This window comes from Pseudovirgaria hyperparasitica, assembly GCF_010093815.1.
Source record: "Pseudovirgaria hyperparasitica strain CBS 121739 unplaced genomic scaffold EJ05scaffold_2, whole genome shotgun sequence".
In the NCBI taxonomy this organism is placed as follows: domain Eukaryota; kingdom Fungi; phylum Ascomycota; class Dothideomycetes; order Acrospermales; family Acrospermaceae; genus Pseudovirgaria; species Pseudovirgaria hyperparasitica.
This window is the reverse complement of record NW_022985550.1, coordinates 924174-939595: the sequence shown is the minus strand read 5'-3', so window position 1 is coordinate 939595 and position 15422 is coordinate 924174. Positions and strand designations below refer to the sequence as shown.

The window sequence follows — 15422 nt, the reverse complement described above, 5'->3', positions numbered from 1 at the left end:
TATTCTAATGATAGTAAGTTCAGTCGTTAGATCAATCGATTGATACATTAAGATGGAGGTATGGGCAGGCCATCGGAGGGCTTGTATGAAGTCTTACATATATATAGAGGATGTAAAAAGGACAGGTAAAGGGGTGGATAATATTCCTTAGTAATGGAATATATACTAACATAGACTATCATATAATAGAGAAGATAGATTATAGTTCTTAAGGTAAAGACTAGATAGAGCGAGAACCAAATACATGGAGAGACCGCTCCTTATATATTCCTCTGTAAGAGGCCGAGCTCCATGCACCAACCAATTATACCAAGAGGACCGAGTCTCGAAAAAAAAGTCCCACACAGGGACCAGGAAACAGATCCTACAACTACGATTTAGCACTAGTCTATATAGTAATCCAAGGCATAATAAGGCTGCGCTATCAGCCGACATAATTCCGGTAACATAAGCGTAATGGAGGGTGACCATTACAACCTCCATTCTTTTGAGGAACGAATCAGAATAACAGTCTAGTAAAGTAATAGAATATTAGAAGAGGCTAGGATAGTATAGCACGTTTCCGAGTCATATCTATTAATCATGTCTAACAACAGTACTCTCACCTAAATGTGGATGGGAGATATAGGACCACGCATTAGCTTTTGTTGCCGGAATTATGTCAGCTGAGAGGCTGTGTAAAAGACACTAGAAAGCTATTAGTGGGATACATGTTCGAACGGGAGATGTAATTGACGTGATAGCTCCCGCGAAAGGCTCCGAAACCAGAGAAATTCACCGTACTGCTTCTTGGTGCCTCCGACATGCTTTCGGATTGACAAGTGATTTTTTGGCTTTCTTATAGCTACCAGGGCCAGTCTGATCCATACTGAACTCAAGAAAGCACAAAATGGCCGCTCACATTATGGAGTGTCTAATCCAGTCTTCTGATGGTACGAGGAAGCCAATTGTCTCGCAGACGCATGCTATACCGCAAATACGAAAACCGCATGATGTTTTAGTCAGGGTCGCTGCTGTTGCCTTGAACCCAACGGACTTCAAGTCTCCAGAATCCAATCCGAAGCCTGGCGCTATCATCGGCTGCGACTTCACGGGGACAGTTGTCTCGACCGGATCCTCCACTGAAGGGTTGCAAGTTGGGCAGCGCGTATGCGGTTTCGTTCACGGATCTAACCCTGGGAACCCCGACATTGGTTCATTCGCCGAGTTCCTTGTCGCAGACAGCCGGTTGCTCATCAAAGTTCCCGACACCTGGAGCGACAAAGAAGCTGCAGCACTAGGAGGCGTTGGATGGGGGACAGTGGCGTTGGCAATTGAAAAATCTCTCCAGCTCGCAGGACGTCCATCCAACGCGGAAATGAACCTACGAGCCGACGGCAAGCGACCAGTGGTCCTGGTCTCCGGGGGGGCGACCGCAACAGGGACTATGGCTTGTCAACTGCTAGCAAGGTATGTGCAGAGACTTTCTTACCCATATCGAATGAGCGAGGTAAGGTGCTGTTGGTGCTTTCGTGTGTGGTGTGGTGGAGATGAAAGAAGTGGAGGTGAGGTGCGAGACGAGGTTGAGAACGAAACCTCCAAGCGATGTACGATATATGATGAGTCAACGCGCTAGACCCAAAATGGACAAGCGCCAGAACAGAGCTGACATTCTTCCTTTGCAGTGCCGGATGCGATCCTATTGCGACAGTCTCTCCCGCCAATTCAACCCTGGTAAAAAGCTATGGAGCCGTCAGCACTATCGATTACACCGCTCCTTCGTGCGGCGACACAATCAAGGAGCAGACGAAGGGCACCCTACGATACGCCATCGACTGCATTACGTCACCAGAATCGGTAGCGACCTGTTTCGAAGCTCTGGGGCGGGCCGGTGCGCGCATCAGTGCCCTAGACCATATTCCCGACGCGTGGAGAACGCGCAAAGCTGTCAAGATTGATTTCCCTCTGGGATATACCCTCTTTGGCTCTGAGGTACAGCTCCAAGGAGCCTATCATCGTGACGCCGACCATACCAAAATGGAGCTTGGACAACGCTGGCGGGACGAAGTGCAGCAGCTCGTCGATCATGGACAGCTCAAGTGCCACCCGCCTCGAGAGCTGTCCAACGAGCCACATGGCAGGTGGGAGAGCATCATCCAGGGCCTGGAAATGCTCAAGGCGGGAGAAGTCCACGCGCAAAAACTGGTGGTACGTCTAATGTAGGTAGCCAGTAATAAGCATCAGTCAACCAAGACACTAGGCCTTCTGATAGGGTTTAGTAAGGATCGATTACCATGCTATAATGTGGTTCGTCTGGTGTAGCTAAGGCACTATGGCCTTATGATAGGGTTTAGTGAGCATTGTTGGATTAATTGCATTTCTATGATGTGATTCGTTTGATGCAGGTAATTAGTTGCTGTTACTGTAAAATCAGCCAAGACACTAGGCCTTATGGTCGGACTTAGTGGGAATCGGATCGATTGCCGCTCTTGCCCCACTTTGCCCCACTTGGCTCCACTTTCAACAGAACCACGTCCGCGGTCACAGCCAACTTCACAAGTTGCAAGGAAACACTCGGGCCCCACTTTCAACTTCCCCAACCCCAACGACATGTTTGAATTCCCATGCTCCGCCATATGTAAATGTGAGTAAATGACCTTCCAACGCTTCACATTTTGATTCTGTCTCTTTCCTTCTCCTCCGCCCATATATCCACCTCCGCTTCTCATTCCCGCCAACGACTTTCTTGATATCACCCATAATGACAGTCTCAAAGGTCTTGTCAACTACAACCGATGGAGCAACACGAAAGCCTCATATCAGCGATGAGCCATGGACTCGATCCAATTGGTATAAGCATATCAATTGGCTGAATGTCATTTTTGTCGTCCTTATCCCGTTATATGGATTCATCGCTACCTTCTTCGTACCTCTGAGGCTCTACACGGCTATTTTCGCCGTCTTCTACTATTTCAATACCGGCCTCGGTATCACAGCTGGTAATCCGCAGATGCACGTCTCTCGTTCAAGCTGTCAATTAACAATTTCTTTTCAGGTTACCATCGCCTTTGGGCTCACACTTCGTATAAAGCCTCACTTCCCCTTCAGATATATCTTGCCGCGGTCGGCGCCGGCTCCGTTCAAGGCTCAATCCGCTGGTGGTCACGCGGCCACCGAGCACACCACCGTTACACAGACACCGAGAAGGACCCCTACTCTGTCCGCAAGGGTCTTATGTATTCTCACATTGGTTGGATGGTACTCAACCAAGATGCAAAGAAGATTGGCCGAGCTGACGTTGTCGATTTGAATTCGGACCCAATTGTCCGGTGGCAACACAAGCACTACCTAGTGTGCGTGCTCAGCATGGCTTTCATTTTCCCTGCTCTGGTGTGCGGGATCTGGGGAGACATGCTCGGTGGTTTGGTGTACGCTGGAATCATTCGCGCATGCTTTGTACAGCAAGCGACCTTCTGCATAAACAGTCTTGCTCACTGGCTTGGCGACCAACCATTTGACGACCGCAACTCACCACGCGATAATTGGATTACTGCATTAGTCACTCTGGGCGAGGGGTATCACAATTATCACCATGAATTTCCCTCTGACTTTCGCAATGCGATTGAGTGGTACCAGTACGATCCTACGAAGTGGTATGTCCCATCGCACAGCCTTTACGTTTGGAACTTACACTGATTAAACACAGGATGATCACGATCTGGGGTAAACTTGGCCTTGCCAGTCATCTTAAGCAGTTCCGCTCGAACGAGGTGGAAAAGGGCAGATTACAACAAATGCAGAAGAAGCTTGACGTCCGTCGCGCAAAGCTCGACTGGGGTACACCACTCAATGAACTACCGGTGTACACATGGGATGCTTTTGTTGAATCAGCTTGGTCTGAAGGCAAAGCACTAACCTCAATTGCTGGAGTCATCCACGACGTCTCGAGCTTCATCAATGAGCATCCTGGCGGCCAAGCATTGATCAAGAGTGCCATTGGCAAAGACGCTACGGCTCTGTTCAACAAAGGTATCTACGATCACAGTAATGCCGCTCACAACCTGCTTGCTACAATGCGTGTGGGTGTCCTGATGGGTGGATGTGAAGTCGAGATCTGGAAGAGTGATGGAGGCAAGAAGACCTTTGACGGTGCAAAGTACCTAGACTTGTCATACTAATGAGACATGATGATATCGTGGGTATATAAGAATGAAGCTCACGAACGAAACGATTTTCTAACGGATGAATCTGACTCGACATGATGAGAGATGATCTTTGAACCGATCGCTCACTTCGTGATACTCTCCAGCCTGACATAACACACTCTAGGCTTATGTACCACCGCCAACTGCCCTGCATATCCACTCAACTCCTCCGGACACGGTCCTAAGCTGAAATGCCACATCATCATCGTCAACAAAATTCGAAACTCCAAATATGCCAATCTCTTTCCGAAACAGGCGCGTATGCCCAGCCCAAAAGGCATGCTTGGCCCTGCTTGTGCGTCAAAGCTACCATCGTCCGATAACCACCGCTCTGGCTTGAAGTTTGTTATATCATCATCGCTCCATGGAGCAATGCCTCCTTTTTTACCACCGTGTAGAGCGCCAGCTTCGGTGCCGTACTTTGCAATGTTTGCGTCGGATTCCGGAATGCGCATACCCGGACCGTTGTGCAAGAAGAAAACAATCACGCCTTTTGGGATACGATAACCGAGGAGGTCAGCTCCGCTCTCCGCGACCACCTCCCGATCGCCGATTGGGACAGTCAAGCCGCACCGGAGCACTTCTTCCATGACTGCTTCCAGGTACGGAATCCTGGCGCTGGCAATTTCCTCTGCCGCCGGTGCGCGAGACTCATTCACTGCCGCTGCATGAGCGACACGAAGTGCTTGGCGTAGCTTGGTCTGGGTGCCGGGATTGTCAGCAAGGAACTTCACAGCCCAGCAGAGAGTCGTGGACATGGTATCATGGCCGGCGACTACAAAACCGAAGAGCTCGTCCATGATGGGCTGGGAGGTGTAGTCCGGCGCTCTCTGTTCCTTGGCTGCGACGCGTGTTTCACGATCGATGATAACATCGATACCAGAGCGGATGGTGCTCGTGCTGGGTTCCTCCACCTTTTCCTCGTGTCCTGCTGGTGTTCCGCGCTCGTCGCGCCGCTGGGCCCGGAGCACGGCTTTGGAGATCTCCGTCCGGAGGCATGCATCCTTCAACGCCGTGTGCTGGCGGAACGAACGCGTGAGTTTAGTCCAGCGCCATTGCAGGGAGGGCGAAGGGGCGTTTTTGACAGCTTCCATTATCTCGGACAGTTCGAGCATGGCATCGAGGGATGGGTCGATATGGGCCTTGGGGAATTCAACCGGGGCATTGATATCCTGGCCCTCCTGGATGCGCTCTGGTTCTTCCTTCTCGAGTAATTCGATATGTGGCCGCGTCGAACTGTGCTGGAACTGCTCGCCAAAGGAAAAGCTGTTGACGGCGTCGAAGGTTGCATGGAAGATGTCGTCGGTTGCTCTAAATGGTCTTCCGCCCGCAAGTCTTTCCTTGATCGTCCACAGCTTCACCATATCCAGACTGCGGGCATAAATTGCCGGTGCGCACATCTTGTTCAAGAACGCAGGGGTCATGGTATCCTGCACCAAGAATCGATGCGCCCTCCACTCTGCGCCGGTTTGCAGCGTGAACTGCTGCCTTCGAAGCAGGCCCTCGAAAAGATTGGTGATTAGACTCGATCGGTCGAATTCTTTGGACCGATGCATCATGACATCTCGCGCAGCGCGCCAATCGCTCACCAGCACATATGGTTTCCCCAGTGGCTGCACAAAGATTTGACTGATCGGTGACTGGGTCTTCAAGTTCTGCTTCAAGAGCCATTGCACCATATCGCCGGTCAAGGCGAGCTCGTTGAGGAGGTCCGGCACATCGCCAAGCACCTTGCCTGCAGACGAGGCATTGTACGGAATCCCTGGTATAGGTCTGGGTAATGCCCATCGATAGGAAAAGTAGAAGAAGAGTAGGATACTCGCAATGACTAATAAAATTGTGCTGAGCATCGTGATGAATGACTGTTACTTCGTGACTGACTGAATAACGTCGCCTTGCCAGTTTAGCTTGACTGGATCTTACCAAAGGGACAACTGATCAACCAAGTGTCTGCAAATCCTTGGACTGCTGAGAATATTTGCAAGCCAATCAGAATCGAGCATAAGGTGGTTCGGGAGCGCTATCCACCCGTTCGGAGGGTTTTATATTACATCCGATCTCCGGCCCACGACCATTCTCACCGCAGCCCGGGTAAGATTTCAATGACTATGCGGTGGTAAATCACGGGTTACAGAATTCTTTATGGTGGAAATGTGTAACTGGACTAGATTTGATGACTATACGAAGGACAAACACGATGTACATATTTTTTGCAGCCAAAATGTGTAGTTGGCCTCTAGGCGATAGAAGGGATTGAGCATGGAACACCTGCCATGGCAAACTATCTCGCAACGTCTTGGTTCCTCTTCTTTCTCTACTCATGCCTTGTTCACGTGAAAGAAATCACCTGCCATCCTCTCCACAATGCGCTCCTCTCTCGGCTTCGCATACAGCGTCTCCTCAAACGCCAGCCATTTCTTGTAATCCTCACTGCCCTCCTGTGCAGCGGCCAGCCACTCGGCAGTTCCATCCCTGCCATAATTTTTTTTTTAGTAATCTCGCAAGATTTGATTATTCGTCGTCGACGCCGGTGACCCTGCTTACCAGTCTTCGACCCAGTGAAAGACACCGGGCTCCTTGGAATCTCGGTAGACCTCGAATAACTTGCATTCGGGATTGGTGACTACTTGGTCGAAGAGGGTCTTGAATGCTCCGAGAAACGTGCTGGCGTGCTCGGGCTTGATGTAGACGGTGATGTGGCGCGAGACGCCCGAGGCAGGTGCAGATGCGGCCATCTTGGTTGAAAACGAGGTTTGGGATGAGATGAAATGAGATGATGGAATGGAATCGGGTGTGGGATGAAACAGGTGAAGACCGCTCAGCTAAATTACTCATTGCGATGTGGCCGACTGTGTCCGGCGCTTCTTATGTCGGATCCACGTGAATGTGCTGCTGCTCTCCGAGGGCGGCATTTCACGGAGAGTGGTTTTAACCTCCGAAGTGTACCACTCCTCTACTTCCGGCTTCAAGCATTGCATGGCAGGGATCGGTAGTTCAAGTAAACTCGCCGGAATATCAGAGCAAGTCTACGATACAAGGCTGCATGATCATCTTGCGAGAGATGCTTATAGTATGCACTCACGCAATGTTCTCGCTGGAAGCCGCTCGTATCTATTATAGGAAAGAGTACGTACAACTTCATCGGGCTGATTGGAGATTCTGCATGCGTACTTTAATTAGAATTGAGGACGTCAAGGAATGTAAAGGCATGTTGCCATCGCCATCTCATTTACTTGTCAGTGTGATGCTTAGTCCACTAAGATCACCAGCTTCCCTCCAAGCTTGGAGTATATCCAGATAGTCATTTATACCTCCCGGCCAAGCTGCCGTTACAGCACCTTTGACTTGTTCTTCCATCGGTAGCTTTGTTACATCACTCTCCGCATTGAAATATGACGGTGTACAATGACCCAGTGGAGCCAGTGAATATGCCCCGGCAAGCACGCCCATCACCCAAGCCTTCTCAGCATCCGCATGAGGCTCTGCCGCGACTCTCAATTCTGGGAGCACTGCTCGCTTCTTTTCAACCTCGGAAATGATGTAGGCCGTATGCCGCGAAAAGATCTCCAGCGAGGGGGTATAGTTGGGCGAAACTCCGGATTGCGGTGTTCCAGTGAAGAATAAGTTGGGGAAGCCACGGCTCATGATACCGTGTAGTGTTGCCGTGCCCTCCTTCTCCCATCTATCCGCCATTCGTCGCCCTTCCCGCCCGATGACTTCGATTCCGCATCGAGATCCAGGGTCTAAATGGAAGCCAGATTCGAAGCCTGTGGAGAAGATGAGGACATCCACATCGTATACTTGCCCATTTGCTTGCACACCTGTCGTGGTGATAGCATCCACTCCTCGTCCCGCTGTGTCGATGAGCTCGACATTGGGTTTGTTGAAGGTCGAAAGATAGTCATCGTGAAAGCCGGGCCGCTTGCACCATCCCGCATACCAGGGTTTAAGTTTTTCAGCAACAGCTGGGTCCTTGACTTCTTGATCGACCCGCGCGCGAATTCTCTCCATGCGCGGAAGATCCAAACGGTGTGAGTCGGCAATATGTGCTGCTACCATTTCTGACGTCACGGGCTTCCCACCACCAGTAAGGACGTGGTACGATGGGAAATCAGTCCATCCGTCGGAGATCATGTCGATTTCTGGCAACGGTTCAACGCGAGCTGTGAAGGACGTAAAATTTCTGCTCCGTACTGCTTGCCATCCAGGTCCAGACTTGGTGACATTTGCCCATTCCGCGTCGGTGATGGTCTTCTGGCGGCGAACATCCACGGAAGATGGCGTGCGTTGGAAGACATACAGATGCTTACTCCATTTTGCGAGATGAGGAACAGCTTGTAAGGCTGTGGCGCCAGTACCGATGATGCCGACCCGTTTGTCTCGTAAGTTTTCGAGAGAAGGGTTTTCTTGGTTTCCGCCTGTTACTTCGTAGTCCCAACGCGAGGTGAGAAAGCTTTTGCCAGAATAGGTTTCTAGACCCGACAAATTGGGGACCTTTGGGCGCGTGAAAAGCCCTGGCACGAATATGACGAAGTCAGCGCTTACGGCAGCGGAAATGTCGTTCGAATTGGGAGAGCGCTGTGTAAGCTTCAGCTTCCACATTTTCGTAGTGTCATCCCACTGAGAACTGTGGACTTCGCTTCGAAACATGGCACGATCTCTCAATTTGTACTTGGTAGCAATCCTCTCGGCGTGCTCGCGCAGCTCCTCACCATATGCATATTTGTGTTTTGCTCTGTAGCCTGTCTCCTCCAAAAGAGGCATATAGACAGTACTGTCGACATCGCACATCAAGCCCGCATATCTGTTCCAGTACCATGCACCACCAAACCCAGCGGCTTGATCGACCATCAAAATGTCACCATGTGGAATTCCTGCTCGGATGAGCTCAACAGCAAACATAAGTCCTCCGAAACCGGCACCCACAATAAGAATTTTGGTGTGAGCACCATCTTGCAAAGGAATTGAAGAGATAGATCCGTCGTCCCAAGGATCGTCGAGGTAGCGGCGTATTTTTGGGTTCTCTGTAGAGCTCAGGTTGAGATACTGTGAGAGGCCGTCGGACCGGAGTCGTTTATTTCGTTCCTCCTCATACTTCTTCTGCAATTTCTCGGCCTCTTCAGAAGCATTTTTAGATTGTGCTACATGACAAGGTCCATGATCGGTAGCATTTGTGACGACGTCCACAACAGGTTGGACTGGTTGTGCCTGAGCCATGAAGACAAAGCTCTATGCGGTTGCAGTTGAGTTTTAGTGCGCAAGCTGAGTCGGGGATTGCTTTCCTGGAATGGTTCTGGTCTATCTACAGGCTGCAGAAGTTTCGCAACATGCTTGTTATCCCCGGAAATGACAGGCAGGGATAGAAAATGCGACCTCGTATCGCAAGACCAGATGGCGTTTGACAATGTGCATACCCAATATTTGCATTCTGGAGCTCGCCAGGCTACGATAATGGTATAGTCGGTTACGAAGCACTCCGATACAGTCGGTCCCTTCGTGAGAATGAGCACCGCTGTCTGGGTGATTCGGAACCCGGAGGGTATTGAGTGCCACCTCGGGGGGTTAAACTGAGAAAATTGGAGGGCCACTACCCTGATAATTACGCGAGCAGCATCTACGGTCGTGGCATAATGACAAGAGCCGGGTGATCGTGGCTTCACGCCTTATTGAGACCGCCCGAGGCTTTCTCGATAATCCAATACAGCCACAACTTCAACACACTACAATGGCTCCACACCAAACCGCATACGATGTTGAAGACAAAGTCGCTATTGTCACAGGGGCTGGATCCGGTATCAACCATGCGCTGACGGAGATCTTGTTGCAGAATGGTTGTTCTGTGGTTATGGTTGATCTGCGACTGCGTCCGGAGGCGGAGGCCACACTCTTAAAGTACCCTCACCCAGCACCGGACGCCGGTAAACCATCTGCAATCTTCTTGCAAACAGACCTGGCAGACTGGGCGCAGCTGCAGAGCCTGTTTGACCGTTCAGTGGCAGCCTTTGGCAAAGTCAACATCGTAGTCAACGGAGCAGCGGTCTACGAGCCTCCATGGAGCACTTTTTGGAACGCTCCCGGTATCTCACCACACGCGAGTGACTCGGTCGATTGCAATCCTGGAGTCTACAAGCTGTTTGCTATCAATACCATGGCTCCAATCCGATTGTCGCAAATTGCAATGGATTATTGGCTGCAAAACCGGGACATTCAAGGAAATCTGATGTGGGTAGCCAGTGTGACTGGCTATGTGCACATGATGCAGACTCCACTGTATTGTAGCAGTAAAGCAGCCATCATCAGTATAGCCAAGAGCTTTGGCCCTCTAAGGCAGATGTTTGGGATCCGAAATGCTGCAGCATGTCCTGGCCCAACGAAAGTATGTGCCATAGGACAGCTCTTTCCAGTGCGCATACACTGACGTACTCCAGACTCCACTGTTCGATCAAGACTATTGCAGAGACCAGCTGCTTCCAACCGAGTGAGTTATTCTTCTCGCCGCTCAGGAGATTATTTTGGCTAACGCAATGCAGTATCGGCTTAACGCAAGGACAAGCAGCAGAAGAGATCTTCAAGATCTTGACAGAGGCCAAGTATGGCGATGGCAATATCGTGGAGATTGTGGCCATCAGCGAAACTCAAGTAGAGTCAAGCGTGCAAACGAGAGAGGTGGTACTGGAAAGCCTCTATCCCAACCTCCTTGGCAATCATCACCTAGAAGAGAACCAGCGGTTTAGTGAAAAATTAATGGAAAAAGGCATGAGAGACTGGATGAATTGATTGTAAGTGAGTAAGTACTGTGTTAAAAGGGGCTCCATAGTGAGGGCCAGCTTCCTGATTGGGACTAGTGGCCAACCACTTAAATAGCTTCTGCAGTCTCTCTCTCTTAACGACTTACAACTAATTCAATTCAATGAGTTACTCCTGCAACCTCATCTTTCAACATACTCGTGCATAGTCGTATTCGGCGAAAATCTGTGCCTAGGTCAAAGAACAATCGAAAGAGTTAAAATAGAGCTAGGGTCAAACACGTGATAGCAATCGCGGAATGGCATTTTGTTTCGTATTTGCACATATCCATTCTAACCCTTCGCAATGCATTGGTGGGACATCATCAGGAAGAACATATAGACCTAGGTGTCCTCAACCTCCATCATCCGCTATAAGGAGGATCACGAGTAGTCCGGACAGATCGTATGAGAGCACCACGTGATTCTCTACGCCAGTTGAATCTAAAAGAGATAGAAGGAGAAAAGGATTGATTGCTGTACATATGTGTCGACCCGACTCCATTCTGACAGATCGCGAGACAGAAGAGTTGCTAGATATCATGGAACAATTCAATATGTCAAGCACACTAAGAACCGGCACAATCAAATGGTAGCTAAGTGGGCAAGAACAAGAGACTGAACAGTCTCCGAACACCACCCCGGCTATCACCGATCCAGCATCAGGAGACGAGATCACCGAGCCGAGCGAGATTGAACGGGCGCAAGCTAGCCACCAAAGCTATCAGATTCATAGAACGAACGGAGACCCTTGGGCAGTTCCGGGTCAGAGAGGAGTAGTCGAATCAAGCACCGGGGGGGGTCTCTAGGTAGAAGGATCAGCATGCAGGGCGAAAGCCTCAAGGAGCCGAGCACTATGGTGCTTTTAGTACAATTACTGCTTTACATACGCAAGACGCGTCGGCTATTCACCAAGTCGTTCCTGCCGGGCATAGCAGCGAGGACAACGCGGCCTGAACCAAGTAGGAATCAAACGACCAACCAACCATATCCACTTTTATCAATGAAGTTCTCATTGATAACAGATTACCTTGTAATAGACTCAGGCATACTGGGTGCAGTTACGAGAAAGGTCTTTACGGTCACGTGTGCTCCACTTTAGTGTTATAAACACTCCGTGGAAAGCATCCGAACCTGAACATATACTTCCAAGTGGGATGCACATGAGGCTTCTGATTGCCGATTGGTATCTAGCTTCTTGTACCGCTCACTGCTCGGAGGCTTTCGATGGCCATTGCTTCGTCGCGGTTTTCGTGCACTGGCGAAATGATTGGCGGCATGTTCTGCCTTAGATGAAGGCCTACGTGCCGTCATAGCATCATAGCTTGACATATTGCCTTTCACGTCGAAATGGCTGGCGTTCCAGAAAGAATCGTCCAAGACGACGTCCTGCGCGAAAGCTTGCAGAATCCAGAGGAGTTTTGGTTATCGCAAGCAGATCGGCTGTTCTGGCACACGAAACCAAAAGTTGCACTCCAGAAGGGGAGGAAAGCTCTTGAAAATGGCATTTCGCATCCTACGTGGGACTGGTTCTCGGGTGGGGAAATATCGACATGCTACAATTGTGTGGACAGACATGTTGCTGCGGGCAATGGCGATACTGTCGCTATCTACTACCACAGCCCGGTCACCCATGTCAAAGAGAAGTACACTTACAACAATCTTCTGAGAGAGGTGGAGGCCCTGGCTGGAGCGCTGAGAAGATATGGCATCAGGAGAGGCGACGTGGTAATGCTTTACAGTACGTCAAATACCAAGATGATAGCGTAGTGTCACTCACGAGGTAGTCCAGTGCCCATGATTCCTGCATCTATCATCGGTATGCTCGCCATAAATCGTCTCGGCGCTATACATTCCGTCGTCTTCGGTGGCTTTGCTCCCACTGCCCTCGCTCAACGGATAGACGACTGCAGGCCAAAGATTCTTCTTACTGCCTCCTGTGGAATCGTCGGCAATCGACCTGCGATCGCATACCAGCCTTTGGTAGAAAAAGCAATCCGCCTTTCATCTCACAAACCAGAGAACGTATGGATCTGGCAACGCCCACAACTCCGCTGGACCACGAAGCCATGGTGGTCGCGCGTATGGTCATTTTTCCGACGGATCATCGGCCTGCAGACATCCACAAAACAATCAGTCTGGCAAAACGTCGTTCAAAGGGCAAAGAACGATCGGTTGAAGGCCGCATGTGTGCCCATTGGTTCATCTGAACCTGTGTATATCCTGTATACTTCCGGCACGACAGGCACTCCCAAGGGTGTCTTACGAGACGCAGGAGGCCACGCCGTTGGACTTTCGCTATCGATTGCTTCTGTGTTCAACATTCAGGGTCCAGGCGACGTCATTTTCACCGCATCGGATATCGGATGGGTGGTCGGGCATTCTTATATTTGCTACGCGCCTCTGCTTGCGGGTGCATCGACAGTGCTGTACGAAGGTAAACCCGTAGGTACCCCAGATGCGAGCGCGTTTTGGAGGGTCGTGAAGGAGTATGGTGTAACTACGATGTTTACGGCGCCCACTGCGCTTCGAGCAATACGAAACGATGATCCGGAGAATACTATGCTTGAGCACATCGGCAAGATGGGTGGACTGAAACAGCTGCGCGCTCTTTTCCTGGCGGGTGAGAGGAGCGAGCCGAGTCTGATTGAGACTTACCAACATTTACTGGAGAAGCATGCGGCACCCAACGCCAGATGCATCGACAATTGGTGGTCAACAGAAGTTGGCAGTCCCATCACCGGCGGCGCATTGATGCCCAATCTTGCGCTCGAATTGCCGGAGATGGATCCCTCATCTTATGCACTCGTGTCCAGCAAACCGGGTAGCGCTGGTAAACCAATGCCCGGGTTCGATGTTCGGGTAGTAGATGATGCAGGCGAAGAGATTGAGAGGGGTGCTATGGGTAACGTTGTTCTGGGGTTACCACTCGCGCCTACTGCTTTTCACAATTTATGGAATAACGACGAAAGATTTTATAGAAGCTACTTAGAAAGGTTCAACGGACGATGGATGGACACCGGAGATAATGGTTGGATTGATAAGGATGGGTATGTGTGGGTGATGGGCAGAAACGATGATGTGCTTAATGTAAGCGCGTACAGATTGAGCAGTGGTAAGTCCTTCTCCAGCGTCACTCGTGATCAAGGACAATCCTCCAGGCAAGGCAACCAAATCTGCTAACACGAATTGAGCAGGTTCCATCGAGCAGGCTGTGATATCTCATCCGCTAGTTATTGAGGCCTGCGTTGTGGGTATTCCTGACGCATTGAAAGGGCAATTGCCATTCGCCTTCATCACGCTCTCTACCTCGTCATACCACTCGTCGCCCATTCCACCTTCTGAAATCTACCGAGAGATACAAAAATTGGTGCGCGAACAAGTTGGGGCCTTTGCTTCACTTGGCGGCATCATTCAAGGCTCCGGAACTATCCCCAAGACAAGAAGTGGAAAGATTCTGCGGCGGGTACTCAGAGAGTTGCTTGAGAATGGAGTTAATAATGATTTTGAGAAGGAGGTAGGAATTCCGAGTACGATCGAAGACGTCAACACTGTGAATGTCGCCCGGACGAGAATACGGGAGTACTTCGAGTTGAGCAATGGGAAACACAAGGCACTGGAGAAGGCAAAGTAACTGTCGTAGTTGAAAATGTACGACTGTATGACTTCATCGAACATCAGGCGTACTTGTAGAGTAGGGTTTGAAAGATTTCGCCTATCGTTATTTGCCGCGAATTCGTTCCCAGCACCTGTCATTGCCATTATAAACGGTCATCGTGTAGCTACTAGAGGTTAGACTTTCTTCGAGGTGTTGAATATCTCCCTACGTGATAGCGCTACATTCTAGATACATTACACTGACTTAGTGAATAGTAGCTGCAGGTCAACTCAATGAGCTGCATCAAGACCAAGCGTCTCCCTACCTTTCTCTAAAATGATGAGTAATAGGAATCTAATCGACAATCAGTAATCTAGGATCCCCTTGACTTTTAGAAGTGTGGCCCTCGGACACATACGGTCGAACTGTATACCGTGGACGGTATGTGTCCGAGGGCCACACTTCCAAAAGTCAAGATTCAAAAGTCAAAAGTAAGAATTTCAGTCTTGAGTCCCGGTGTGTGCCTCGAAACAACACTCAATATACGTGATTTTGACTCATTTTGACTGATTGCAACGTGGACTAAGCAGGATTTAAGACTTGACTTCTGACTTTTGACTTTTGGAAGTGTGGCCCTTAGACACATACCGTCCACGACAACTGTGTCATTTGGACCATATGGACAGAAAAGGCTAGACTTGCTGACTTCGAACGCGCGGCTGTCCGTCCGGATGGTCCGCCCGGCTCGGAGGATTTCAAGTGGATCCGGACTATCACAGAACTCTCCGGCATGGGCCATCATCGGAGTCGGCAGGCCATGAGGCTCGGGCAAGCGACCCATTTTTATCTCCCACT

General features: G+C 50.1%; 8 protein-coding genes across 8 annotated transcripts; 4 read left to right on the top strand and 4 right to left on the bottom strand.

Moving 5' to 3' along the window:
- Window positions 1-58: 58 nt before the first annotated feature.
- Window positions 59-686, bottom strand: EJ05DRAFT_186718 (uncharacterized protein). Its single transcript, XM_033739649.1, has one exon. It carries the CDS (start codon window positions 481-483, stop codon window positions 166-168), a length of 318 nt encoding a protein of 105 aa, XP_033604299.1. The 5' UTR covers window positions 484-686; the 3' UTR covers window positions 59-165.
- EJ05DRAFT_530369 (alcohol dehydrogenase GroES-like domain-containing protein) lies at window positions 556-2345 on the top strand. Its single transcript, XM_033748967.1, has 2 exons — window positions 556-1449; window positions 1665-2345. The coding sequence occupies exons 1-2, from the start codon at window positions 890-892 to the stop codon at window positions 2200-2202; spliced, it is 1098 nt and encodes a 365-aa protein (XP_033604298.1). The 5' UTR covers window positions 556-889; the 3' UTR covers window positions 2203-2345.
- A 395-nt stretch (window positions 2346-2740) lies between these two features.
- EJ05DRAFT_434636 (stearoyl-CoA desaturase) lies at window positions 2741-4157 on the top strand (the record flags this gene model as incomplete). The annotated part of the gene is made up of 3 exons (XM_033741668.1): window positions 2741-2978; window positions 3035-3632; window positions 3686-4157. The coding sequence occupies 3 exons, from the start codon at window positions 2741-2743 to the stop codon at window positions 4155-4157; spliced, it is 1308 nt and encodes a 435-aa protein (XP_033604297.1).
- Window positions 3922-6437, bottom strand: EJ05DRAFT_472802 (cytochrome P450). Its single transcript, XM_033743257.1, has one exon. The coding sequence runs from the start codon at window positions 6032-6034 to the stop codon at window positions 4268-4270; it is 1767 nt and encodes a 588-aa protein (XP_033604296.1). The 5' UTR covers window positions 6035-6437; the 3' UTR covers window positions 3922-4267.
- Window positions 6438-6502: 65 nt separating this feature from the next.
- On the bottom strand, window positions 6503-6919 carry EJ05DRAFT_496734 (uncharacterized protein; the record flags this gene model as incomplete). Its single annotated transcript, XM_033746438.1, has 2 exons — window positions 6503-6656; window positions 6729-6919. The coding sequence occupies 2 exons, from the start codon at window positions 6917-6919 to the stop codon at window positions 6503-6505; spliced, it is 345 nt and encodes a 114-aa protein (XP_033604295.1).
- A 245-nt stretch (window positions 6920-7164) lies between these two features.
- On the bottom strand, window positions 7165-9655 carry EJ05DRAFT_186359 (monooxygenase). The gene has a single exon (XM_033739647.1). The coding sequence runs from the start codon at window positions 9399-9401 to the stop codon at window positions 7410-7412; it is 1992 nt and encodes a 663-aa protein (XP_033604294.1). The 5' UTR covers window positions 9402-9655; the 3' UTR covers window positions 7165-7409.
- Window positions 9656-11143, top strand: EJ05DRAFT_186370 (NAD(P)-binding protein). Its single transcript, XM_033739648.1, has 3 exons — window positions 9656-10560; window positions 10613-10662; window positions 10715-11143. Exons 1-3 carry the CDS (start codon window positions 9910-9912, stop codon window positions 10959-10961), a joined length of 948 nt encoding a protein of 315 aa, XP_033604293.1. The 5' UTR covers window positions 9656-9909; the 3' UTR covers window positions 10962-11143.
- A 1176-nt stretch (window positions 11144-12319) lies between these two features.
- Window positions 12320-14603, top strand: EJ05DRAFT_491461 (putative acetate-CoA ligase; the record flags this gene model as incomplete). The annotated part of the gene is made up of 3 exons (XM_033745981.1): window positions 12320-12710; window positions 12762-14084; window positions 14167-14603. The coding sequence occupies 3 exons, from the start codon at window positions 12320-12322 to the stop codon at window positions 14601-14603; spliced, it is 2151 nt and encodes a 716-aa protein (XP_033604292.1).
- Window positions 14604-15422: the final 819 nt, after the last annotated feature.

Excerpts from the sequence above, each read along its gene's own strand:
- EJ05DRAFT_186359 (XM_033739647.1), bottom strand. The coding sequence starts at position 9,401 with ATGGCTCAGGCACAACCAGTCCAACCTGTTGTGGACGTCGTCACAAAT.
- EJ05DRAFT_530369 (XM_033748967.1), top strand. The coding sequence starts at position 890 with ATGGCCGCTCACATTATGGAGTGTCTAATCCAGTCTTCTGATGGTACG. Across the intron at positions 1,450-1,664 it reads GCTTGTCAACTGCTAGCAAG|TGCCGGATGCGATCCTATTG; the intron begins GTATGTGCAGAG and ends CTTCCTTTGCAG.
- EJ05DRAFT_186718 (XM_033739649.1), bottom strand. The coding sequence starts at position 483 with ATGGAGGTTGTAATGGTCACCCTCCATTACGCTTATGTTACCGGAATT.
- EJ05DRAFT_472802 (XM_033743257.1), bottom strand. The coding sequence starts at position 6,034 with ATGCTCAGCACAATTTTATTAGTCATTGCGAGTATCCTACTCTTCTTC.
- EJ05DRAFT_186370 (XM_033739648.1), top strand. The coding sequence starts at position 9,910 with ATGGCTCCACACCAAACCGCATACGATGTTGAAGACAAAGTCGCTATT. Across the intron at positions 10,561-10,612 it reads CATGTCCTGGCCCAACGAAA|ACTCCACTGTTCGATCAAGA; the intron begins GTATGTGCCATA and ends GACGTACTCCAG. Across the intron at positions 10,663-10,714 it reads GACCAGCTGCTTCCAACCGA|TATCGGCTTAACGCAAGGAC; the intron begins GTGAGTTATTCT and ends AACGCAATGCAG.